General features: G+C 36.8%; 1 protein-coding gene across 1 annotated transcript; it reads right to left on the minus strand.

The window, feature by feature from the left end:
* Nucleotides 1-27,253, minus strand: LOC125665304 (blue-sensitive opsin-like). Its single transcript, XM_048897955.2, has 3 exons — nt 26,624-27,253; nt 2,225-2,294; nt 1-521 (listed from the first exon to the last, which is right to left on the minus strand). The coding sequence occupies exons 1-3, from the start codon at nt 27,251-27,253 to the stop codon at nt 226-228; spliced, it is 996 nt and encodes a 331-aa protein (XP_048753912.2). The 3' UTR covers nt 1-225.
* Between the last annotated feature and the right edge of the window lie 583 nt (nt 27,254-27,836).

Below are 27,836 nucleotides of genomic sequence, written 5' to 3' on the forward strand. Positions count from 1 at the left end.
TTTGAGTGTAGACAGTGTCTAAATATTTCAACACAAAATCTACATGAATATATATAGGAAATTTAGAGACTTTAATCACCGTCTTAATCCGTCTTTCAGTTGCAAAAAGGTGGATGAAACACCACTTCCCGACATGATTTCTTCTTAACAGTCGGACTAGGTAGAGATCCCTTTAAACCAGAAACAAAATATGTATACACACTGTATGCAAACTTTCACCACTTGTCAGACATTGGTGGTTGCGCAATCCCGCACTACTGTTCGTTGAAGTTGCAACACCTCGTCCCGGTTCCTTGGTCTGGTACGCCAGAAGGGAACTCTTGTTAGGAAAGGTATCAATTTTTGGCACTCAGAATTAAATTGTTTATCTCTCAAGAAGTAGATATAAGGATTCCATATTGGGACACTTTTGGCGAGAATCAGTGCAATAGCAACACAGACCAAATTTATCTGGTTACTTTTAGTTATGCTGATGTATAATGCCATACAAGCGTATGGGGTCCAGGCGCCGATGAATGTCACTGCAAGATAACATAGAAACAGACATCAAGGAGGTACTCTACATTGTCATAAAGGCTGCCTTACTTTTAAAACATGGATGAAAATATGAATATTAGCAATATTTGTCTATTCATTTATGAAGTTATCGCCTAGCCGAGAAGCTCAGTACGTTAGCATGTCGACTGCTAAACTGTAGATCGCGGGTTCGAGTCCAGCGGGGCTTTTAATTATTTTTTTTCAAACTGCTTTCAACTTGGATTTTTATCGTGCCACACCTGCCGGATCCACACGATATTAGAATAATGCTAGGTGACGATAATGAACAGTGCTCAATGCAAGGTGAAGATAACGAACAGTGATCAATCTCATAAATCCTACAAGCAATACAAAATAGATAGTTGGGCAAACACGGACCCCTGGACACATCAGAGGTGGGATCAGGTGCCTAGGAGGAGTAAGCATCCCCTGTTGACCGGTCACACCCGCCGTGAGCCCTATATCCTGATCAATCTCATAAATAATACAAAATTATATAAGAGCAGGACAAACACGGATCCCTGGATCACCTGTGGTGGGATCAAGTGCTTAGGAGTAAGCATCCCCTCCTTACAGGTCACATCCGCCATGAACCCTCTGAGAGTAATCAGTATGTGAAGAACGGCCTAACCACTGGTATGAAGCATATCACACAGTATTCGACGGAGCGACAGGTTGTATTTGAAAATAAGTTCATTATAACGTTCACATATTGTAAAGATATAAAATGCAGTCTATCAAATTCACCACTTCCAAACAAATACAGTTTCGTCATCGTGTCATCCCGGATATACAATTACACCGCACAGAGAATCATAAGATTAAGTATATACATGTACACCCATAAAGATTTCCACCGCACAGAGAATCATAAGATCAAGTATACATGTACACCCATACACAATTACACCGCACAGAGAATCATAAGATCAAGTATACATTTACACCCATACACAATTCCACCGCACAGAGAATCATAAGATCAAGTATACATTTACACCCCTACACAATTACACCGCACAGAGAATCATAAGATTAAGTATACATTTACACCCATACATAATTACACCGCACAGAGAATCATAAGATTAAGTATACATTTACACCCATACACAATTACACCGCACAGAGAATCATAAGATTAAGTATACATTTACACCCATACACAATTACACCGCACAGAGAATCATAAGATCAAGTATACATTTACACCCATACACAATTACACCGCACAGAGAATCATAAGATTAAGTATACATTTACACCCATACACAATTACACCGCACAGAGAATCATAAGATTAAGTATACATTTACACCCATACACAATTACACCGCACAGAGAATCATAAGATCAAGTATACATTTACACCCATACACAATTACACCGCACAGAGAATCATAAGATCAAGTATACATTTACACCCATACACAATTACACCGCACAGAGAATCATAAGATTAAGATAAAATTGGACGATCGTCGGAATTACAAGAAGGTTTTTCTTCGACGCTGAAAATTCTGCCTACTTATTTGTGCTCGAATCTTTGTCTTTAAAGCTTTAGTTTGGTTGTCAAATTGTTTTTTTAACAATTAGAAACATATCTCCAAAAAAAGAGACTAAAATCAAAATTCAACCAAATAAACGCTTTATGGTATATTGTGTAATGCAACAACATTGAACTTACCAATCATGAGGAAGATGGTGATAGAAACGTAAATTTCCCTACTCTTGTTCACTCTGTTTGTATTCATGATCTGAAATAGAAATATTACATGAAACTAAGGTTGCACTACCCTCGAGTTCTGAACATTTAAAATTTAAATTCGTTTCCTTTTAGATTCACCATCAGAGTTTTGTTTCCTATGTATCCATTGACCCGACCCTCTAACTTTGTGTTGTAATGGACAAAATGTGCAGCTGTTGAAATTCGAACCCCTACTTTGTACTCACTTAGGTAAAGACTATGTTTACCAGGTTAGAATAGGTCCTCAGTACCCCCTTGCTTGTAGTAAGAGGCGACTAAATGGGGGAGGTCCTTCGAATGAGACCACAAAAACCGGGGTCCCGAGTCACAACAGGTTTGGCACGATAAAGATTTCGCCCTGCTCAAAGGCCGTAAGCGCTGAGGATAGGTCTAAATTTTGCAGTCCTTCGCCGACAATGGTGACATCTCGATATGAGTGAAACATTCTTGGACGGGACCTTAAACAATATACAACCCTGTCATTAGAGGGTTATAGATGAAGTGTTTTTCCTGTTTATTCAATATTTTACGTCGTTCGAAGCGGCTAATCAGTTAGGTAGCAAGATGGGAATTGAACCCGGGTCTCTGGCACACACATCCAGCACTCTACCAATGGAACTAAAGGGTTAAGCCACTAACCAGGGCTAGTTGGAACGCCATATCACTCACATTACCACATTGTCCCCCTCCCTTTTAAGAGTCGTCCCTGACTCTTTCGGAGTACCAACACCGGTGGTGCGAAGTACTGAGGACAATCTCTTTCACCCGCCCGAGATAACCTAGGTCCCAACGTGTGCGCCAAATGTAACGGAGACTTGGCTGATAGGATTTGAATCCGGGACTGTGACACACAAGTCCAGCACTCTACCAATCGAGTTAAAGGGTTAACCTACTAGCCAGAACTAGTAGAATGCCATACCACTCACACTACCACATAAACACCTGAGTCCGTGATACCTGTATGAACACTAATTTCCAGGTGAGTGCTATCTGACGTTGCTGCTGGGTGATTTCTGTTTATGGTGTTGTAACACGTGTAAGCTTGATTAGAAATTAATGTTTCTGCCATTCATTTAACTGAATGGTAACAAAATGGTAATTGAAACGTACTGTATCAGTAATTTAATGAAGTTACCATTAATTCACCTTTCAAAAATAACTTAATTTATTGTCGCCACCAACAGTTTGAAATATGTTCTTTATTTAAACATTGCATGTAATTTCTTAAATAAGTATTGTGAAGACAAATTGATATTGATGTGAGGGTGTTTGAATCATTGTCTGAATAAGCAGACGACACACTTAAATCTACCAATACACATTAGCATAACAAGTCCAATGTGAAGAATGTAATGTTGAGAAACTGGCGTTTTCATCAGGATTGTTCAATTATAGCAATGAATAACATTTCACTGTTTGCGTTTTCGGCTTTAATGCCTTTTCAGAAGTTATGAAATGAAATACAATAGCCAAGTAACATCAACATATCAGGACGGAAGTAATTGTTCTTTGTGACGTCATAATGTGGTGTATTGCTATTTGGCCTAGATTGTTCTACAAAGTGAATAGATATTTAATTGTCATTGACACCTGTGACCGAGATTGTTCTAGACTCAGTGTTATTTTTAGTAGAAAGATTACGTAATGGTTGCATCATTTAGTCTTTCAAGATTGCACTAAAAAATCCATTGCCATTATATATACACTCACAGTCTGGAATTCTTTTGATAAAAAGAAAAGCTCTAGTTAGATATGCTGGATTATCATACTATGAATTACGAGTTTGGACTTACTATTTGTGTGTGTGTAAATTCTGTTTGGATTTATTGTTCAACTATCGTAAGTTAAGATTTTGCTTTTGTAACAACTTTCTTTCAATTTTTAATTGTAAATAAATCTTATTGATAGTTTAATTGACTTTTGTTAGTAAATTCTGCTACGCTATATTAAGGGTTTGTTTTGACCCATAACAGAATTGGGGGCTCGTCCGGGATTTAAAAAAAAATACATCGCATTTTTTTTTTTAAAGATTTCAATTTCATTTTTTCTGAATTTTTGAATTTCATAAACAGCAGGATTGACCATGTTATTCGGTTACAGATTGTCTTGACTCGCCATATGTTCAGGTATTCAATGCCTTAAAAATAGATGAGTTGATCAGTTTAGCTGTACACTTCGGGTTACAGAGAACCGCCGCGGTGGCCGAGAGTTTAGAGCGTTCGCCCCGCATGCGGAATCCCGGCCGCGGCAGACTTAAGTCGTTAAAACAGGTAGTGACAATTCCATCGCCAAACGCTCGGCATCAGGTGTGAATGTCATGGGTCCTCGGAGATGACCTTAAAACGGATGCTTCGTCTCACAGTAGGTATGTCACGCTAAAGAACCCTCACTGCTCAATGGCCGTACGCGCCGAGCATAGGTCTAAATTTGAAGCCCTTCACCGGTCTTGGTGACGTCTCCATATGAATGAAAAATTCTCGGATGAGACGTTATATATAAGTAAGATACAATCAATCAATCAATCGGGTTAGAGATTATATCTTCAATGCGAAACAACAAAGTTACAGTCGCTAAAAACCTTGTAGAAGAAAATATTTTTGAGTCATACGATTTTCCAAAACAATCAGTCGAACCAGCTAAAATGTCGGAATTCGAATTTCAGTTGGAATTAGAAAAATTAAAATTAGAAAGAGAAAGTCAGAAAATGCAAATTGAGAAAATAAAACTAGAAAATGAAAGGGAGGCTGCAGAGAGAGAGAGAGAGCGAAAGAAAGACGAGCAGAAAATGAAAGCAGAGAGAGAGAGAGAGACAAAGACAGAGACAGACAGGGAAGAAAAATCAGAGGGAGAGAGAGAAAAAAACTGAAACACAATTTGAGCGAGAAAGAATGCAATTTGAATGAGAACAAGATATGTTTGAGAAACACAAATGCCCCCGATAATGGCCAATTCCATAGATGGTCAATGTCACAAGGACAAATATCTTGGTACCAGTAGAATGATATTGCCACAAGAAATGCTCATGAAAGCTCTAATATAACTTTACCATTTAGAAGTTATGACCAATGTCATTTTTTTAAAAGTAGGTCAAACTTCATTGTCAAGGTCATAGGGTCAAACATTTGGGTATCCACGGAAAGGTCTTGTCACAAGGAATACTTATGTGAAAAATCAAAGCTCTAGCACTCACGGTTCAAAATTTATTAGGAAGGTTAAAGTTTTCAAAAGGTAGGTCAAACTCCAAGGTTAAGTGTAAAACAATGTTGGTTCCTACGGAAAGGTCTTGTCACAAGGAATACTCATGTGAAATATCAAAACTCTAGCACTCAATGTTCAAAAGTTATTTGCAAGGTTAAAGTTTTCAAAAGGTAGGTCAAACTCCAAGGTCACAGGGTAAAAAATGTTGTAAAGTTTCTGACAGAATGACAGACAGGACAAAAACAATATGCCTCTCGATCTTCGATCTCGGGGGCATAAAAAAATAAAATTACAACAAAAATCTGAAGCCTTGCCTGTCACACATGAATTTGATGCAGCTAAAAATATCAGGTTAGTCCCGAAATTTCAAGAAAAAGCAGTTGATAAATATTTCCCTCAGTTTGAAAAAGTTGCAGAAAATTTGAAATGGCCACGGCAATTTTGGTCCACTTTGTTACTAAGTGTTTTGGTTGGCAAAGTAGCCGAAGTTTACTCGGCGCTGGCCATAGCTGAAAGTTCAAATTATGACAAGGTCAAGGCCGCAATATTAAAAGCTGATGAATTAGTACCCGAAGCGTACAGACAAAAATTCTGAAAATTTGACAATCAAACATATTTAGAGTTTGCTAGAGAAAAAGAAGATTTATTTGATCGATGGTTGAGATCTAATAGAATTAATGCAAATTTCAACAACCTTCGTCAACTCATCAATATTTGAGAACACATTTAGAAGATAAGACTGTGAGAACTCTTGAGGAAGCCGTAGTTATTTCAGATACTTATACTCTTTCTCTCTCATAAGAAAAATTTTGTAGCAAAATCTTAAGCTACTAGTTCATCAAAACGTGTAGACTCAGATAAAAAGAGTGCTTCGGAGGTTCAATTTAGTTCCCAGTCACCACCTCACAGTGGTTCTACGTCACGTCCAAGGTCAGGACGTTCTGAAAGTTTCTCTGGCGTAGGATCGCTTCCTACTTGTACTAATAGTAAGAAAAAAGGTCATCTGATTAGTGAATGCTCTAAGCTTAAGGGGAAAAAATCACCTCGACAAACCACAGTCACATGCTTGTACAGCATTTAGAATTGATAGGAAAGCCTTTGTTTCGTTTTGTTCTGAAGCTCTTGATGTTCAGGGTTCAAAGTCCAGTTCTGTTAATTCTAGGGAGGATTATAAGCCCTTTTTGTCTCAGGGATTTGTTTCACTCAGTGACTCTAAAGAAGTTAAACCAGTTCAGATTTTGAGAGATACTGGTGCTGTACAGACTTTATTTGCCTTTGTCTGAGCAGACGTCTACTGGTGGGTCAGTTTAATTACAGGGTGTTGAGCTAGGCGTCATTCATGTTCCCTTACATAGAATTTATCGGAAATCAGATTTAATTACAGGACCAGTTATCGTGGGTGTTCGACCTACTGTTCCTGTTCAGGGTGTTTTCTTGTTGCTAGGCAACGAGTTAGCTGGTGGTAAAGTCATACCAGATCCTATAGTTTGTGAGAGAATCACTTCCAATGTCGCGTCTGATGAAGAAGACGACGACCTATATCCAGCTGTTACTAGATCTATGATCAGAAGAAAAGAAGTCGAGGCTGACCATGTTCAATCCCTCAACACAGCTGGTTCATCTCAAGATATTGAACTAAGTGACACTTTTCTGTTTGACCTTGATCGCAGTTCATATGAAAACAGACAGCCATTTATTAGTGAGTCTTTACAGAAAACCAGTGACGATGTTGGTCCCAATATACATTTAAACGAGGACAAGGACGCCCTCAGTAGAGAGCAGCTTCTGTCTGAGCAAAATAAGGACCCTGATATTATTCAACTGAGCAAGAGGGCACTTACACCAGAAGAGGGCGCTAAAGTTGGAGAGTCTTTTTATACCAACGCCGGGATCCTTAAGCAAAAATGGCGACCACCTGATGGCGGGTCGTTCACCAGATAGTGATCCCAGTAATATATCGTAGGAACATCATGAGTTTGGCTCACGATAGACCCACGTCAGGTCATTTAGGAGTCAATAAGACTTGTAACAGGATTCTGAGTCATTTTTATTGGCCTAAGTTAAGAAAGGGTGTTTCTGAATTTTGCAAGTCTTGTCATGTTTGCCAAATGGTAGGTAAACCTAATCAGAAAATTCCATCTGCCCCTCTACAACCCATTCCAGTATTCGAAGAACCATTCAGTATGGTGTTAATAGGTTGTATAGGACCCTTGCCTAAAACTAGGTCAGGGAACCAGTATTTACATACTATCATGTGTACGTTCACTCGATTCCCTGAAGCTATACCTCTTAGGAATATTAAGACAGAAACCATAGTCAAGGCCCTTACCAAGTTTTTCAGTTTTGTAGGAGCGCCTAAAGCTATTCAGTCAGATCCAGGTTCAAATTTTATGTCAGGGTTGTTTCAACAGGTCATGTACGAGTTCGGTATTAGACAGTATAATTCTAATGCTTATCATCCCGAGTCTCAGGGGCACTTGAACGCTTCTATCAAACACATAAAACTATAATGATGAAAACATATTATCAGGATGATAAAGACTGTGATGAAGGGATTCACCTTGTTTTATTTGCTGTTAGAGAAACAGTTTAGAGTCCCTAAGATTCAGTCCCTTTGAATTAGTGTTAGGCCATACAATTAGAGGTCCTTTGAAATTGATGATAGAAAAATGGCTAACTGAAACTAGTGCTCTTAACGTTTTAGACTATGTGTCTAACTTCAAAGAGAAACTTGCCTGCAAATTAGCCCACGAAAATCTCAAAGAGTTCTCAAGCCAAAATGAAAGTTTGGTATGACAAAGATGCTAGGAACAGAGTTTTTAAACCAGGTGATAAGGTTCGTGTATTTTTGCCTGTTCCTGGTCATCCTTTGCAGGCCAGATATTATGATCTTTATGAAACTGAAACCAAGCTTAGTGATGTGAACTATGTAGTTAAGACACCTGGCCAGCGTAAAGAAAAACGAGTTTGTCACATTAACATGTTGAAAGAGTATTTTCATAGATGTGACCGAAATTCTGTAAAATCAGTTTCCACTTTAGCCAACGTTAAAACATTACAAAATTGTACTGAGAATGAAATTAGTGTAGAAACTTGTGAAAAAGACTTAAATCAGAATGTCCGTTTAAAGAACTCCGAAATTCTTGCTAATCTGGATACCAAACTAGGACATTTGAATATTGACCAGAGAGAACAAGTTCAATGTCTCATGGCTAATTGTCCTTCAATTTTCTCGATTGCTCCACAAAAGACATATGCTGCTTGTCATGATGTTATAGTTGGTGACGCTTTGCCCATCAAGCAGCATCCCTATCGTATAAATCCATTAAAATTGCAGTACAAGCTGGACAATGACATTATCGAACCAAGTAAAAGTGACTGGAGCTCACCTTGCATTCTAGTACCGAACCTTGATGGCACCTACCGATTAGGTACTGACCTTCGAAAAGTGAATTCTGTCAGGAAAACAGACTTTTATCCGATTCCTAGAATTGATGACTACATGTATATTGACAAAATCGGAAATGCCAAATTTGTTAGTAAATTTAACCTGTTGAGGGGTTACTGGCAAGTGCCGTTGACTGAGGGAGCCAAAGAAATATCTGCATTTGGGACTCCTGATGACCGTTTCCAATACAAAAAGTTTGTTATGACAAATGCGTCAGCGACCTTTTAGCGGATGAATTATTTCCTTCTAAATGACCTTCAAGGATGTGAAGCCTACATTGATGATGATATCATCTACAGCGACACATGGGAGGAACATCTCCAAATCATGCGTGCATTCTCCGATATTCTGGCGAGAGCAAATTTAACAGTGAACCTTACAAAAAGTAACTTTTGTCATGCTACTTGTAGAGTATTTAGGTCATAAAGTAGGTCAAGGTTATGCTACACCTATTGTGGCTAAAGTGAAGGCTATTGCAAAGTTCCCGATTCCTACAAACAAGAAAGAATTAATGAGATTTTTGGGCATGGCAGGTTTTTACAGAAAAGTTTGTCCAAATTTTTCTTCAACAGTTTGTCCTCTTACCAAATTATTGCAAAGAGGGCTAAATTTGTATAGATAAAGGACTGCAATGAATCATTTTGTAAAATTAAATCTGTTCTCATGAATAGTCCATTTCGATAGAATTCTATTAAGTTTAGGAGCCTTCTTTCTGTTGTTTGTTTTTAATTGAGAATCTTTTATTGTGTTTTTGAGACTGGAAAACTCTTCTAGCTGTTCCACAATTATTGTGGTTGCAAGGGTTATGCGTAACTACAAAAGGAATATCGTTGTTCATGTCGTTCTCTTCGTGACGGGAGTTTCTTAAGATAGATATTGGTGTGTTCTGTGCTTTTTTATTTCCATCATTTTCTGGATAAAATTGTCGCCGAAGGTATAATTTCAATTCCTCCAGAATTTTTTTTTTACCATAATGAAGTATCAGTAGTTATTGTACATATCTGTCTAGCCATGTGGTATGGAATGTTACGTTTAGTATGGGAAGGGTGACATGCAATAAAGATCCGTGATCTGGAAATCCAAAAAGGCAGTTCTTTATCACTCATGTCCATATAAAGTAATCTTTAGTGATATTTTGTTCAAATGCAACTAAATGCTAAGAGAACGGTGGATATGGGTAGTTTGCAAATGCCGGAAAGAAAAGGTCACAATGTACGTGAAAATCACGCTCTGCTAGAACACCTGTTCTACGATTTCATGATGTAAATATTTATTTGTATTTCTAAATAGGACTTTGAGATAGACCACGTTCCAATACACATGATAAATCAATTAACACATTTGAGGTGAATCTACAAACAGAATTATGGCAGGCATGTAGCATCAGAGGAACCAGACTCCCAGTTTCATTTGACAATGTAGAGCAAATTTAACAGTGAACCTTACAAAAAGTAACTTTTGTCATGCTACTTGTAGAGTATTTAGGTCATAAAGTACGTCAAGGTTATGTTACACCGATTGTGGCTAAAATGAAGGCTATTGCAAAGTTCCCGATTCCTACAAACAAGAAAGAATTCATGAGATTTTTGAGCATGGCAGGTTTTTACAGAAAAGTTTGTCCAAATTTTTCTTCAACAGTTGGTCCTCTTACCAAATTATTGCAAAAGAGGGCTAAATTTGTATAGACAAAGGACTGCAATGAATCATTTTGTAAAATTAAATCTGTTCTCATGAATAGTCCATTTCGATAGAATTCTATTAAGTTTAGGAGCTGTTTGTTTTTAATTGAGAATCTTTTATTGTGTTTTTGAGACTGGAAAACTCTTCTAGCTGTTCCACAATTATTGTGGTTGCAAGGGTTATGCGTAACTACAAAAGGAATATCGTTGTTCATGTCGTTCTCTTCGTGACGGGAGTTTCTTAAGATAGATATTGGTGTGTTCCGTGCTTTTTTATTTCCATCATTTTCTGGATAAAATTGTCGCCGAAGGTATAATTTCAATTCCTCCAGAATTTTTTTTACCATAATGAAGTATCAGTAGTTATTGTACATATCTGTCTAGCCATGTGGTATGGAATGTTACGTTTAGTATGGGAAGGGTGACATGCAATAAAGATCCGTGATCTGGAAATCCAAAAAGGCAGTTCTTTATAACTCATGCCCATATAAAGTAATCTTTAGTGATATTTTGTTCAAATGCAACTAAATGCTAAGAGAACGGTGGATATGGGTAGTTTGCTAATGCCGGAAAGAAAAGGTCACAATGTACGTGAAAATCACGCTCTGCTTGAACACCTGTTCTACGATTTCATGATGTAAATATTTATTTGTATTTCTAAATAGGACTTTGAGATAGACCACGTTCCAATACACATGATAAATCAATTAACACATCTGAGGTGAATCTACAAACAGAATTATGGCAGGCATGTAGCATCAGAGGAGCAAGACTCCCCGTTTCATTTGACAATGTAGTTTTTCCACCATTTTCTACATGTGAAGTTCGATTGATGCAAGGTGAAGATAACGAACAGTGATCAATCTCATAACTCCTACAAGCAATACAAAATAGATAGTTAGGCAAACACGGACCCCTGGACACACCAGAGGTGGGATCAGTTGCCTAGGAGGAGTAAGCATCCCCTGTTGACCGGTCACACCCGCCGTGAGCCCCATATCCTGATCAGGTAAACGGAGTTATCCGCAGTCAAATCAGTGTGCCGAGAACGTTGATCTGATTTTATGGTAACATTTAATGTTTGTGGAAATGTAAGCTTGAAGCGAGTAATTGAACTAGACCCAATGAGTCAACCGTTGCACAAAGCGTAAACAATTTATACTGGCTTGTTAAAGGTACTATGTAAAAGGAGATTTCAATCATGTGCACGTACATTATGTACAAAAATAAATCATCACGCAAATACATGTAACTGGTTGAAAATAACATGCCCACAGGTACAAATATTTAAACATGTAATACAAAAGCGATGTATAATACAGGTAAATTGAACTGAAGGATAGGAACAAGTTATTCCAAAGTATATATATGTTCTGTTTTTTGCAAGTTATTTTTAAACAACTTCTTCTCCGATGAAATTAGAAAATTACTTCAAATAAATATATAATTATGTAGTCGTATCGCATGACAGCACGTGCACGATATTAGCCTTGGAGTAAATACACATATGGAATTGTAGTAGCTTTACGTTGATCAATTCTTTTTTAAAATCCTTTGCATTCGGTTGTCGAACCCAATATCTTCCTATTCGGGTACATTTCCACTATTATACATGTAACCGTTGAAAAATAGCTTTATCAAACCATATTGTGACGTCCGTTTTGGGAAAGGACGTCGTCTAAATAGGCCTAGTGTTCTGCCTACAGGCACATGTTTTTCGTTATGGATTAAATGTGAAATAGCATTTTGTATTCGGTGGAATGTTTCCGTTGGAAGACCTAATCACCAAAGACTACGAAGATATTGTCAATAAGGAACTCCAGCGTACTTTGTTTTTATTTCAACTTCAGAGTACTTGTACGCGGAATCAGAGTGGCGTTTAACAAAGTAATTATTTGGATAACTGATCACTAGAAATGAATTTCCCTTTTTCATTTTTGTTCTAGAAGCAACTGTCTATGATGTCAAAAAGTCTAGTCTTTAATGCAAGGTGAAGATAACGAACAGTGATCAATCTCATAACTCCTACAAGCAATACAAAATAGATAGTTGGGCAAACACGGACCCCTGGACACACCAGAGGTGGGATCAGGTGCCTAGGAAGAGTAAGCATCCCCTGTGAGGAGTGACCGTGTAAAGTGTTGAAAATGCATACGTTTGGATGTTGATTTGTGAAAAGGTTTGTGATTTCAAATTTACCAAAAGTTCTTTATAATAGTTTAGAATCCACCTTTGATTTACACCACTTCTGGCATATGTTGTTCGTGAAGAGCTAAGCAATGCATGAAAGGTGAAGATAACGAATAGTGATCAATCGCCTATAAGCAATGTAAAATAGAGAGTCGGACAAACACGGATCACTGGATATACCAGAGGTGGAAGTAAGCATTTGCAAAATTTAGGACTCCAGTATGCTATTTTGGAACATACGAAAAAGTCTATTTTTGCGAAAGAATTTAGATATAGTCCCCAAAATAAGGCTTTTTTATATCCCAGACAGGACAAGCTGATGTCCATATGTCCAATATAGCTACACGGATGGTATCAGTTCAGTCAAAGTTGTTGCTTTGTGAAGTATAGCTGCTCCTGTCTGATAAAATACAAACCAACCAGATCAGATCAGGAACATTAGTTGATGGAGGATATATGGAGATTGCTCAGGGATTATAAGGATATATTTTCTAAAGGAGATACTGACTTCGGCCATTATATAGAATTTTTAAAAAAAGAATTAATTTACTGGATGAAACAGGTATATAGACTAATCCCGTCATCTATCAATGATAGATGAAGTTAGAAAATATATGGAACATTTGATAACTACAGGAATAATTAGGAAGATAGGTTCAACATTTGCATCAAATGTTGTTCTTGTACAGAAAAAAATGACAACGTTAACATTAGGGTGTGTATAGATTATGGGATGCCCAACAAGAGATTAATCAGGGATTCATATGACCTTCATCAAAGATTCACATGACCTTCACAGGATCGAAAATATTCTTGACACACTTTCAAGATCGAAGTATTTCTCAGTTTTGGCTATGAAATCGGGATATCCAGTGGCGGATCGTGTCTCCCCCCCCCCCCCTAAAATTTTCAATAAGGTAAATCGTGGCATCTTCTTTAGAAAAATGTACTAAACGATAAAAGAAGCAATAGTTTCTTCTATTCCCAGAGAAATCAATGACAAAAGTTTTGATTTCTTGAATTACTTAATTGGGAGAACTTAATTTTTTCCAAAACGCCTTAAAATTTGCGTCATTTTAGTAATTTCACCTTATTAAGAATGATAGAAAATAGTACAAATGACTTAAATTAGAGACATATTTCAAGCCCTATAAAATCTATAAAATCCAGGAGCTTCGCCCCCTTGGTCCCCAACAGGGCTTCGCCCTGGAACCACTGGGGGCCTCAAGGCGGCCCCCAAACCCCCTGCCTCATAAAGTGGCGCCCCGTAACCGCAGTTCCTGGATCCGCCCCTAATATAACAAAATAGCTTCAGCCTAGATAGTCATTAACGCAGTCGGACCGATTTTATTTTAATCTAATAGTTTACCTTTCGGCAACTTATCAAAATTTGATGGAAGAATGCTTAGGAGATTTGAACATTGAAATATGTGTCATATATTTGGATGATTTCATAATTTTTTTCGGATTTTTATGAGCAGCATATAGATTGATTGTCTTACGTCTCGTCGAGAATATTTCACTTGTATGGAGACGTTCCCAGCTGGTGGTAAAGTAGGAAATAGACCTATGCTTAGGGTTCAGGGCCATAGCAGTAAGGGTTATTTATGGTGCCAACGCCTGCCGTGACACGGGACGTTCGTCTTAACTTAATATCCGAACGACAAGTGATGTCGAGTGTTTGGCGAAGGAGCATTCACTACCTATTTTAACGTCTTAGGTTTGACGCGGCCATGGCACGAACGGGGCTCGAACTCACGACCTTCCGGTTACGAAGCGAACACTCTACCACTGAGCTGTCGTGGAATAAGGGAATGCAGTCCCAAGAGGAATCGAACGAAATGCAATTTATACGATAAAAAGAGGTAAAATATGTTGGACTCTTTGTATGATACATGCATCAAGGCATATCTACAGATCCAAAAAAGGTCATGGAGGATTTAGAATGGGCAGTTCCTATTCATTCTACCCAGGTAAGAAAATTCGTTGGATTTACAGGATTCTACAGACGCTCATTAAGAATTTCAGAAAAATTGTTAGACCTTTACAGGAAATTATGCCTCCACAGAATGAAAGACGAAACGGGTTAGAACAGAAGTGGAAGGATGAATTTGGGGTCAGCAGCATTTAATAAGCCGAAACATTACATGGCAAATGCACCTATTTTGCAGATTATAAGGCTATTTGTATTCGGCGCGTCCGCGCATCACAATTTTTCTAAAGAAAATTTATCGCTTATTTTTAATCGTACGTTTCACCAGAAATCTCACGTGGTGAGGTCACAACAGGGGTAGATGTAATATATACACAGACACTTGAGGCATGGTGGATCATGTAACACGACCCCCCCCCCCCCCCCCCCCCCAACCTTCTACACACCTATTTAACTTATGCATTGTAAATATACATTAACCATCATTTAAATATGTTATAAATCACGTTTTCAGCGATTGTAAGAAGAGATACCATCACTGATAGCGCGAGTTATTTTTACTAATATCTAACAGAGGTTCCCGTTAGCCTTAACACCATAATTATAAAAGGAAAATAAGAGTGTTGATCCCAGATCAGAAAAGTGGGGGTGTGCATAATCCATGCCCGAAGCCTGTGGTTTAACAATGAACTGTACGTCAATGTATAAATTAAATCACTTCTCATATATAATGCAAATATTGGCCAGTTTATCTGAAATTTTACCACTCCCTTCCGAATACATCAAGTACCAGTTCACTCAAAGTCAATAAAAGCGTGCAATCGATGTGTGCTATACATTCATGGACCCATAACCTCCCTAGGCATGGTATACTTTTTATTCCCCCTTTACTTATAAACTTGGTAGGAAGCGTAGATACCCTAATTTTGTAACATACGTGACTGTCGCCGACTCAATTTTTAAAATTGAACAAGCAAATATAAAAATCCGAGAGCGTGTTTTTTAATTTTCTTTGCGTTAATATCATTTGTATTTCCTAATTTTTCATTCAATAAAAGTTTTAACACCTTTTGCGTATGATTTTAAGCAGTGGTATATACCTGGTAGATTACTCCATGTAACCAGATTATATTATGTGATCATAGGGTCAATTAAACACCCAATGTATGGACAAAGATTTCGTATTATCTTTATGTTTTTGATCTATTTTGGCGCTAAATTATTCAAAAACTTTGGGAAAATATTCATCAAGCGATATTTGGATGTGGTATTGAAGAGAAGTTATCATTATTTTCAAAATTTTGCATTTCGATTTTAGAAATGTAACATACGATACAATAAACTTTTTATGAAAACGTATTTGCAGAGCAAATGTTACCCCTTTTATGAAAATCTTGTAGTGTACAGAGAATGAAAATATAAACATTTCTTTTGCAGAAGTCATTGGTTGGTCTGAAATTTGACAAACGTGTCAAGATGTAACATTCGTGATGTAACATTCGTTACCGAGAAATTAATTAAAGGGAATGATATAACAATTTCCCGCGTATTTTTGCTCTCTGTCTGCATGATGTGGTATACGACATGAACGTCTACTATGAACATTTGAGTTTGAAAGTCAATACGTGTTAAACTTTGAGAATTAGGATTAATTTTCTCTTACGGTAAGTACTGTTACAACAACTGCAATGTTTGATATACAATATTGATTAAGCAAATGGAATGTTTTGGTCTGAATTTGTTCTTCTGATATCAAAGAATGTATATCGTATTCCAAATACATGTATCTCGAAATTCCTCTGGTGTAAGAATTGCATTGAGTAGAACGCTGGGAACATACGTTACTCAACGTAACGTATGCTACTTAATGAAATGCTTGATTAGACATCAAATATTGAACTACATTTTGACAAAATATCATCATTAACGATATGTTTGTTGAATATCAACTATGTTATGAAGAAACAAATGTGTTTTTGTTCCCGTATTCACTAGCATATACAGATATCCTCTGCAAGAAATACAGGCCATGTTTTTCTCTGCTACTGTCTTATTTATGATACATGTAACTATGCAACTCTACATTTATCAATTTGCTAGAATTCAGCAACTTTTCATAATATATCTTAGAAATGATGGGATTAATCTCTGATGACTGTTCTATGCAATCTTATAGAGAAATCATTAAAAAATATTTTGTCTGAGTGTAACGTATGTTACCAGAAATTCCGTTACGTAATATTATTCTACTTGTTTTTAATTATTCATTTATTTTTTCAGAAATGGCGCTTGTGAGAGCAGAAGTACAGAATAACTACCATGAAAAAAATGTATTAAAACATAAGAACAACCATGAAAAAATGTTTTAGAAATAATATTAAATGCTCCCCTTGTGGCAATACTGACAAGGTAGAATGTCTGTATAGACAGTGAAAATAAAGGTTTAACTACCGGTCAAAGCTACCATAATGATACATGTAAGTCTTGTCTCTCAAAATACTTATAAGCAACTGGTCAATTGAGTAATTTTGTATGACCTTTGACCTTGTGACTTGAAATCCAATGGGGGTCATCTATTCATAAGGGGGCACCAGTGTTTCAAGTTTGATGTCTATCAAGGAAAGACTTCTCAACGGACAATAGTGTATGTCCAGAGTAGTTTAACCGTTGTCCTTTTGATCTCAAAATCAATAGGGGACATCTATGTCTTAAGGTTCACATTAAATATTCATTCATAACACCGCGTGGTGGATTATACTGACAGTTTCTATGGAAAGGTATTCCAAAATAAGCAACAAAAACATACGATTCGGTATACATTTAATCAAAATGTTGGGAAATTAAACATTTTCTTTATATTATTATTGTAAACAGATTGTTAGAAATGGGTAAATATGTTTCTTTCCATTTTTTAAATAGAAATGATGTGTTTATAGTAATGAAAGGAAAAATAAGAAACATACGTTACTTACATTCTTTATTATAACAAAGAGCAATCCAGGTTTCAAAATATGTCTGTTATTTCTATAAGAATCATGAGCATTTATATAGCGAAACATCAATCTTTTACTTTTGTTTTAATCACATATTTATTGCAAATTAACAAATTCAGAAGAAAAGACACATTTGGTAAAAAAAAATTTTACTTGTCTACGTTATATTTCTATTAAAATTGGTATTTCCATTGAATTAAGTGATGTCGTTATAATTTTGCAACATCAATCGTAAAGAATAACTGATGATGACATCGTTTTGGCATAATATGTTCATGGATGTACTGTTATGTAAGTGTTGAAACATACCTTACATAATTATAGCGCTACTTCATTTACATACAAAAAAGCTATCGTTCTATATCTATTGCTAGTCTTTTGTTTTCATGTTTCATACATATTGAACTGTTCGAGAATATTTGTTAATCAATTTTATTTTCTGCCATTTCAAATATATTGAAAGTGATATCTAGTCTTTTATTTTGCGCTCTTTAAATCTTATTGCTGACTTTTACAGCAGATAATTTCTTATTGTGTTGATTAAATATTTTCTTTGAAAACCTGTATTTATTGTCTTTCGCAAATTAGAAAAATATATGCTCAGTCAATTCCAATACAAGTTGTGGAATAATACATGGAAAATTAATGTTTATCTTACATATCTAGGACTCAGTAACGAAGGTTACATGTGACAAAAATCAAAAAAAAAAAAAAAATACCATACTTTGACCTACTGTAAAAAAAAATATCTGTCATACTTAACTTGAAACAATTTGAGGTGAGTGTTCAACAGATATTTACCATTAATAAACGCATGTTACCCATATATATATTTTGAATGGTCGATAAACGATGATTTTGAAACCCTCAATTGCACGCTTTTATTGACTTTGGGTGAGTTATGTTCTTATATACACTGTATGCGCGGTTTCGGTTTAATATGGCATTAGGAGAAATTGTCGTTGATGAAGGGGGAGGGCTCTGGCTTTAGTCAAATGGGCCCAGGCGAGGTAAATAATTTGAAATGTATGATATTAACAATTTGAGTAGGAATTATGTATATTACAATCGATAAAAGTCAGACGGTTGATTTTAAATATTTAGACACCGAGGAGAGACTCTTAATTGTTTATTTAGTAAATAAGTATTTGTCATAAAAGTGGAAATCACTGTGTGTTGTATCCTAGCACCTAAAATTGTAAATTCTCATATAACTTTAAACAGTTTAGAGCAAAATATATATCGATAGCTAAAAGACACTAAGTGTCATTAATTTGTTGGCTTTGAAAAAAGATTTGATAGGGCTCGATATTTGCGAAGGCTATTTCCATAAAAAAAAAAAAAAGCGATAAAGCTAAAAAGTAAAGAAAACCAAGCTCATTTGAGTAGGTAAACATTGACCACGATTGACGGGCGGTCACGCGGACGCGCCGAATACAACTTGCCGATTATAAATAGCAATTCGAGCTTCATATACATGCTAGTTCATAAGGTTTAGGAGCAGGTCTGTGACAGGAGCAGGGTGGTCAACTGCGGGTTATTAGTTATGCAAGCAGAACTTTAGGAAAACCTGAGGAAAATCATCCTGTAATGAAGTTGAAATTTCTGTGCTTGAAGTGGGCATTAATAATATTTGCTGAGAAATTTTATGATTATCTCTATGGACAGAAGAAGTTCACTGCAAAAAAAAAGACAACAATCCTCTAATATACATTTTGTCATCAGCAAAGTTATGCAACAGGTCAAAGGTGGGTTTCTGCATTACCAGCGTTCCATAAAAGAACATCAGTTCTGAGACAGTCAAAACAGTATACAACCCTATGCAAGTACAGCAATTAATACATTGTTAACATGGTGGAAACAGTGGAACGTTTCGATATTGTTGAAGTCTCCATTGGTCCAGCTAGAGTTAAGAGAACTTCGGCTGAATCAGCGAGGTAAATGAATCAGCGAGGTAAATGCAGTGAAGGCAAGAACACCTCCCGTGAAAGACAAAGACTACATGGACCCGTGAAGGTCCGATTGATTGATTGATTGATGTTTTCCGCCACATTGCTTGTAGGAGTTATGAGATTGATCACTATTCGTTATCTTCACCTTTCACTCAACAATGTTTCAGTTATCTGGTGGCGCCCAGTAAGTATTGGTGGAAGAGAGAACCCAGATACAATGTACCTGGGAATAGACCACCGACCTTCCGAAAGTAAACCGGGAAACCTTCTCACTTACCGGCGCGAACGGGATTCGAACCCGCGCCGACAAAGGTGAGAGACCATTTGATATTGAGCTCGATGCTCTAACCACTCGGCCACGGAGACCTGTGAAGGAATTTCAAATTAGTTAAAGGGGTATTAGAATGCAGACATCATCAGTCATCTTGTATTGCCAAAGCAACTTACACCTAGTGATTCCTTTAACAGAACAACACAAAAATATGGACCACTAAGGGAGGGATAGAGCATTTTCTTAATTAACACAGATTCTTTAAAATGGTCATGAACGTAGATGTAGAAAAATGGATCAAGAATTGTGACAGATGCCTGATTGGTTGTTTTGCTGTTTTCCGCCACACTCAACAATTCTTTATTTATCTGGTGGCGCCCAGCTTTTATTGGTGGAAGAGAGAACCCAGATACAATGTACCTGGGAAGAGACCACCGACCTCCCGTAAGTAAACTGGAAAACTTTTGCACTTACTGGCGCGAGCGGAATTCTAACCCGCGCCGACAGAGATGAGAGGCTGTGTGATATTGAACGCCAACGACAGATGCTTGAAAAGAAAATCCTCTTGTCAGAAGACATAATTGGTGTATATTACGTCTTCTTATCCTTTATATTTAGTTTGTTTAGATTATCTAAACTCAGAAACTATACCATCGCTTTAGCTTTGTCAACTTTTGTAATAATGATAATAATATCCTTTATTTAAACAGGATAACACAATTAGTTTAAAAACTAGTTTACATTGTGGTCCTGAAAACATATATACAGACAGCAGTATTATACAGATACAATATAAAATAGTATATGAAGGTATGTTGTATACATACATGTACGCTATTTACATACCTAAAGCTGAAAATAAATAAAAAATAAAACTGAAAATAATCAAAAACAAATCTATATGGTTTTAATTTCCCGAATGAAAAATTTTTCTAAGATAAGCGGATTTAAGAGTTTTCTGGGTAATATTTTAAAAATTATGGCATATTCCATAACTGTGAACCGTAAATTGTAAACGATCTTCTAAAATATTGTGTCTTTGCTCTCTGGATATATAATGAATTACTTTGACTTAATCTGGTAGATCTACTGCTAATTTCATGAACATACTGTAAAACATCTAAATAATCGGGGGTTAGACCATGTAAAACTTTGAAGACAAGAATGATACTAGTCGTTCTATCTATAAAATAGTCTGACAGAGGCATCCATCTAAGTTGCTGCATCATTTCCGTTGTAGGTGTATAAAAATTTCTATTTAAAATCACTCTAGCAGCTCGCTTTTGAAGTTTGCATAATTTGTAAAGACCGTTTTTGTTTTTCATATTGCCCCAAACAGTACAACAGTAGTTAAAATGAGGAAAAACAATTGTATTAAAAAATCCAGTAATGATTCAGTTGACAAGAATGAACGTAATCTAGATAATACACCTATTTTGTTTTCAAGTTTTTTGGATAAAAATTTCAACATGTTGAGACCACGTGACACATCTGTCAATATAAACACCAAGTAGTTTTGCACATGATACATTTTCGATGGCGATATTGTCGACTTTTATCGAACGTTTTCTACAATTTCTTAATCTTTTTTCCGTACCAATTATCATGCACTGCGTTTTCTTGAGATTGATTGTAAAGTTTGTTTTTATCCCTCCATTCCAAAGTATTTTTAAGATCCATATGTAATTTGTTTTCTATAACATCTATACTTTTATCCGAGACATCTTGGGTTGTATCGTCCGCATACATATGGGCTGCAGAGTATTGTAAGCAATCTGGATAGTCATTTACATATAGCATAAAAAAACCAAAGGACCAAGTATTGATCCGTGAGGTACATGTACTCATATTGCAATATCTAATTTGTCGGACTGAATTCCATTCCATCTAGCTCATTGTGATATATTTGTCAAATAAGATTTAAACCAATTGTATAAATTTTCACATATTCCAAAAGACAGTAGTTTGTGAAGTAATACGTTATGATTTACTGTATCAAAAGCTTAACGTAGATCTATACAAATAAGACACCTGTAAGTTTTCCATTGTCAATGTTTCGTAACCATTTTGCAATAATAGTATAAAGAACTGTTTCTAATGAATGTTTGGGTCTAAAACCAGACTGTTTTTCATTGATAAGATTGTGACGTATTAGGTATTCGTAAAACAAAGTCGCGTTTCGCATTGTCTCGCATTGTTGATTGGTACTCCGACCCTGTTACGCACCGTTTTCCAATTTGCGTCCGTTTTGGACTTGAGGGCTTTCCGATGTAAATAGTCACATTGTGGCATTTCCGATAAAATGCTGTCGTCTATCCACTTTTCTGGGTCTGCTTTAATGTGCCTTTCTCATAGGAAAGTGTTTGTCGATTACTTGGAAGTAGTGATATTTAAATACAGCCCACATATCATTAACATCTTCAAGATTTTTAATTGAGTCCCCGTTTATTGCTGCAAGGTCAGACAGGAATGAAAATTCCTCGGCGTGTTTCATGTCTCTATACTTGATGTACATGTGTTTATTTTTTCCCTTGTTCAATTTATTTCTTATTATACCCCCCGCAACAAGTTGTGGGGGGGGGGGGGGGTATACTGGAATCGGGTTGTCCGTCTGTCCGTCCGTCCGTCCGTCTGTAGACGCAATGGTTTCCGGACTCTAAAGCATTATCCTTTCCACCTACCGTCACCATATCATACATATGGACTACCCATGGGATGAAGATGTTCCCTATCGATTTTGGGGTCAAAAGGTCAAAGGTCAAGTGCACTGGACATCGAAGTAGCAATATGGTTTCCGGGCTCTAAAGCATTATCCTTTCCACCTACAGTCACCATATCATACATATGGACTACCCATGGGATGAAGATGTTCCCTATCGATTTTGGGGTCAAAAGGTCAAAGGTCAAGCGCACTGGACATCGAAGAAGCAATATGGTTTCCGGGCTCTAAAGCATTATCCTTTCCACCTACAGTCACCATATCATACATATGGACTACCCATGGGATGAAGATGTTCCCTATCGATTTTGGGGTCAAAAGGTCAAAGGTCAAGCGCACTGGACATCGAAGTAGCAATATGGTTTCCGGGCTCTAAAGCCTTATCCTTTCCACCTACAGTCACCATATCATACATATGGACTACCCATGGGATGAAGATGTTCCCTATCGATTTTGGGGTCAAAGGTCAAGTGCACTGGACATCGAAGTAGCAATATGGTTTCCGGGCTCTAAAGCCTTATCCTTTCCACCTGCAGTCACCATATCATACATATGGACTACCCATGGGATGAAGATGTTCCCTATCGATTTTGGGGTCAAAAGGTCAAAGGTCAAGTGCACTGGACATCGAAGTAGCAATATGGTTTCCGGGCTTTAAAGCATTATCCTTTCCACCTGCAGTCACCATATCATACATATGGACTACCCATGGGATGAAGATGTTCCCTATCGATTTTGGGGTCAAAAGGTCAAAGGTCAAGTGCACTGGACATCGAAGTAGCAATATGGTTTCCGGGCTCTAAAGCATTATCCTTTCCACCTGCTGTCACCATATCATACATATGGACTACCCATGGGATGAAGATGTTCCCTATCGATTTTGGGGTCAAAAGGTCAAAGGTCACGCGCACTGGACATCGAAGTAGCAATATGGTTCGGTTTGTCATGCCATTTGTTTTTTACACTCAGAAAAGAGGTAGTTTATACGTATTACCAACACCCTTTGGGAGATTGGGGTAAGCGGGGGGTATTCTTAGTGAGCATTGCTCACAGTACCTCTTGTTGTATACACCAAATGGTGATCACTGATTCCAATAGGTATGACACCACAGTTTTGGTACACGGTTTTATCGCTAACATAAGTTATCGTTATCTTCACCTTGCATACATGTATATGGTCGATGAGAGTTTGCGAATACGACGTTACTCGTGTTGGTTGGTTGATAACTTGATGTAAATCCGTTTATTTCCATTGTAGATTTGAATTTTGTATTTTTAAGTAGATCTATGTTAAAATCGCCAAGAAGAACGATTTCACTATTGTCCGTCATTATTTCGTCGATCGAATTACCGTCTGCTTTTGCATCCGGTGGTCTATAAACTACCGCTACCGTGATTTTCGGGGAATTAAACTGTTTTATATCCAAAGTAAGCATATCCAATTCTTCTTCATTTGTATTTTGGATGTCGTCCATTTTTCTTTAACAAAGACGAGTAGGCCTCCTTCATGCCGATCTCTGTCACGCCGAACTACATTGTAACCTTTGATTTGAATTTCATTGTCCAAAAGTATTTTTATCTAATTTGCTTTCTGTGATTGCAAATATGTCGAATTTACCAGTATGTAGTAGTATTTTTATTTGATCAAGTTTGTTCGTAGTCCAAAGACATTAGATGACCACCTTTGGGAAGGTTTTGAATGAAACCATCAACAGATACGTCCAAATCATAATTATTAGCAATCAGCTCTACACATGTGTCACAAATCCATTCGACTGGAGCAGAAAGTTCTATGTTACTTTGATCGGTACCGTTAAATTGACAGAGAGGTCCTGGATTTAACTGTATATCGTTTGATAGTATCAGACACAAAAAGACATAAATACTAAGTGGTACTCGCTTCACGCTTTGTAACCCTTGAAACTTTGGTCTTGTCCATTTTCATTAGTCTTGATAAAATTTCTTTTCCGTAGCACCAAATTTTCAGATTTGTTTCTGGCCATTGCATTCCCGGTCCAGTCATTAAATCCTCATCAAATTCATAAGTGAAAAGAACTGTCGATAATTGAAGAATAAGCAAAAGTGTGTAGACCGAATCCGATGTTAAAGGACACAACGCATGTTTCTAAACTTTTTCATTTTTTCAGCAAAATTATCTCTTTTTATGCCTAAAACTACTTTAAATGTGTTTTAAAGAAATATTTTGTGTAGTTTTCGAGTTTGAAAGCGATGAAATTCAAATCTTGCATATTTTCGTTCGCTAGTTTACGCGCCATTATGTGTGACGTCATATGCGCCCTCGGGTTTGAAAACATCTATTAGCCATTTCATAAACAGATTAGATTTAATCGATCAAAAACCAATTATCTCGTTAACGGCTTGTAAATAATAATGCATTAAAATGTTTTGTGCCGTGCTCGGGTGTACTAGTTGTCGGTAGAAAGGATTTAGACTGAGTATTTTTCAATTTTTCGAAGGAAGGTACGAGAAAAAAAGACGTGAATATTTTTTTTTTGTTGGAGCATGAACTTTACCTTAAAAAACACACCCAGTCACCTTTCCAAACACCGCTTGGACAGAGACCCTGATAAACTGCGAGAAAATGGATATATCGAAGCTATAAGCACTGGTAGGCCTATAGCATACATTCTGTTTTGCTCTTCAAATTCAATACACACTCGGATCAACTGACCTTCACCTTGTAACAACATATATCGACGATACAATGTAACTTCTACCAACTGGTAGATTTACAAACAAGAAAAAAAAAATTAAAGATACAAAATAATTGAACTTTTAATTATACAAATAATAAAATATTGCATTTCCTAACTTTAAATTGAATTATAAAATTATTTCCTTATTGAACTCGTAGCATCTCGAAAGCGTCAGTACGCTATACGCCGTGCAGATCACAATTCAAAAATAGTAATAAGATTGCTTTACCAAAATAAAATAATGTGATTACCACTTTAAATTTGAATATTTTTATTGATTTGTGTGTGTTGTCTTTTTCTTTCTTTCCGATATGCAAGCGTGACAATAGCTTGACATAGGGCCTAGTTGTCAACAATTTAACGTATCATAATTTGTCTAATCCAAAAATAAATGAATGATTGCACTGTTTATTTTAGAAAAACAGCGTCAATTACAGATGTATAAAGGAATAACATCACCAAACAGTTTGTAGACAGCAACCCATATAAACATTATTTACTCACAATATTGCCGATTTCATACACGCTTTACTCGCTATATTTGGGTATTTACATCGCTATATGCGTGCATTGGTGGCGAAAACGTATAAAACTCGGAAAATTTGTCAACATCGATTTAAATATTGCCCATGCTAAATAAATTAAGCCCCTAAAAGTTGGGGTTTTAATAATATCTCGCAGTACTTTCACAATTCGAAGGGATTTCAAAACTAGACGTTTTGAAATCGGAGCTTAAATTTAAGTCTGAATTGTGGTTAATTATCGCAAAATGTCGGCGAACAAACTATTAAAATTAATTACTATAAGCATAAAGAAGACGAAATGCATGTAATGTTGTATACTTTGAAAACATGAGATGTGTCCTTTAACGCACAGGTGACCACGGTGGCCATTTTTTTTTTTTTAAAATATATATTTGTGATGATTAACGCTAAATTCATTATGTATTTTGTCTTAGTTGTAAACATTAAGCAATTCATTTTAATGAATTAATAAACAATACATGTATTACTGAAAGATGGGGGCTATATCTCTTTTTCGTGTCAGATTTACAATTATCTTTTGTTCCTATTGTAATTTATATTTATATTCATATCTGTCATCTGCTTTCATCACAGATTTAATTCATGAATTTAAATTAAAAGATACAACTCATACAGTAACAGTTAAGATAAGACTATCACTGTGTCACAGAATGAATGTTCGTTGAGATAATACATATAGTTAAATAATACTTGCCTTTCTGTAGACCATCGTGTAGCAGAAGAGAATAACAAACAGTGGCAATAGGAAGCACGTGCAAAACAACGTTATGTTGAAACTGATGTCACGTGACTCGATGCCCTTCCAGTTTGGTCCACACGAAGTTCCAATGGGTTCTTCAACATAATTACTCCACCCGAAATTAGGAGCGGCTGCCAAACACATGCTAAATGAATAGCACACAGCAACACCGATTTTGGCAGATAGGGGTGTAGTCCTGTGGTTGTGAACTACACACTTGTACCGTGAGAAGGCAATAATACCAAGCAGAGTGATCTGAGAAAGACCCAAGAAGGTCATTAACGTTCCATACGCTGTACATGCCATGTCACCTAAAATCCAATAGGTGGTGAAACTGGTAATAATCAGCATTGATATCCCAACAGAGGCCATCAGCAAATCGCCAAAACATAGGGCGAATACCAGATAGTGGTTGGCGGATCGAAGCTTCTTACTGCATATGAACACATAGATTGCGACACTGTTCCCTGCCGTGGCTATTAGAAGGAACATGATATAGATACATCCAGAGGCATAATAAGCTGCTGCAGGCAATTTCTCATGTACCTCAAGATTCCACGCCGAAGAAAAGTTCGATCCATTCATTTTACATTTGGAAGATTTTCTGCGGACTATTTGAAATGCCCAGAAGTTATTGAAATTGTGCTTATATATTTGTATTTAACAATTATCACAAAGTAGTATCAATTTTCATATTATATACATCTGAAGTCACGTTCAGTGTTAGAAAGAAATTATTGATTAGCGGAGAGACTTTACAACTCCGCCCATACCGATACTGAATTCAAACTTGCTAATCGGAATATGAATCACGAACATAATATCTATTGAAAATACGTTCACACACACACACACACACACACAGAGAGAGAGAGAGAGAGAGAATGAATTAAGAGCTGGAACGTTCTACTTTTTCACTTCAACAATGAATGAACGGTCAACTAACGGCGAACGCAAGGTGATCGGTGTGTGTGAATACTGAACGAAATTCGCGAGGGGTCCGGGTTAGAATAGGTTCTCAGTACCCCTTGCGTGTCGTAAGAGGTGACTAAATGGGGCGGTCCTTCGGAGGACCCATGTCACAGAAGGTGAGGTACGATAAAAGATCGCCCCTGTTCAAAGGCCGTAAGAGCTGAGCAAAGGCCTAAATTTTGCAGCCCCTTTGAGG

This window comes from Ostrea edulis, chromosome 10 (assembly GCF_947568905.1).
Source record: "Ostrea edulis chromosome 10, xbOstEdul1.1, whole genome shotgun sequence".
NCBI classification, from domain to species: Eukaryota; Metazoa; Mollusca; class Bivalvia; order Ostreida; family Ostreidae; genus Ostrea; species Ostrea edulis.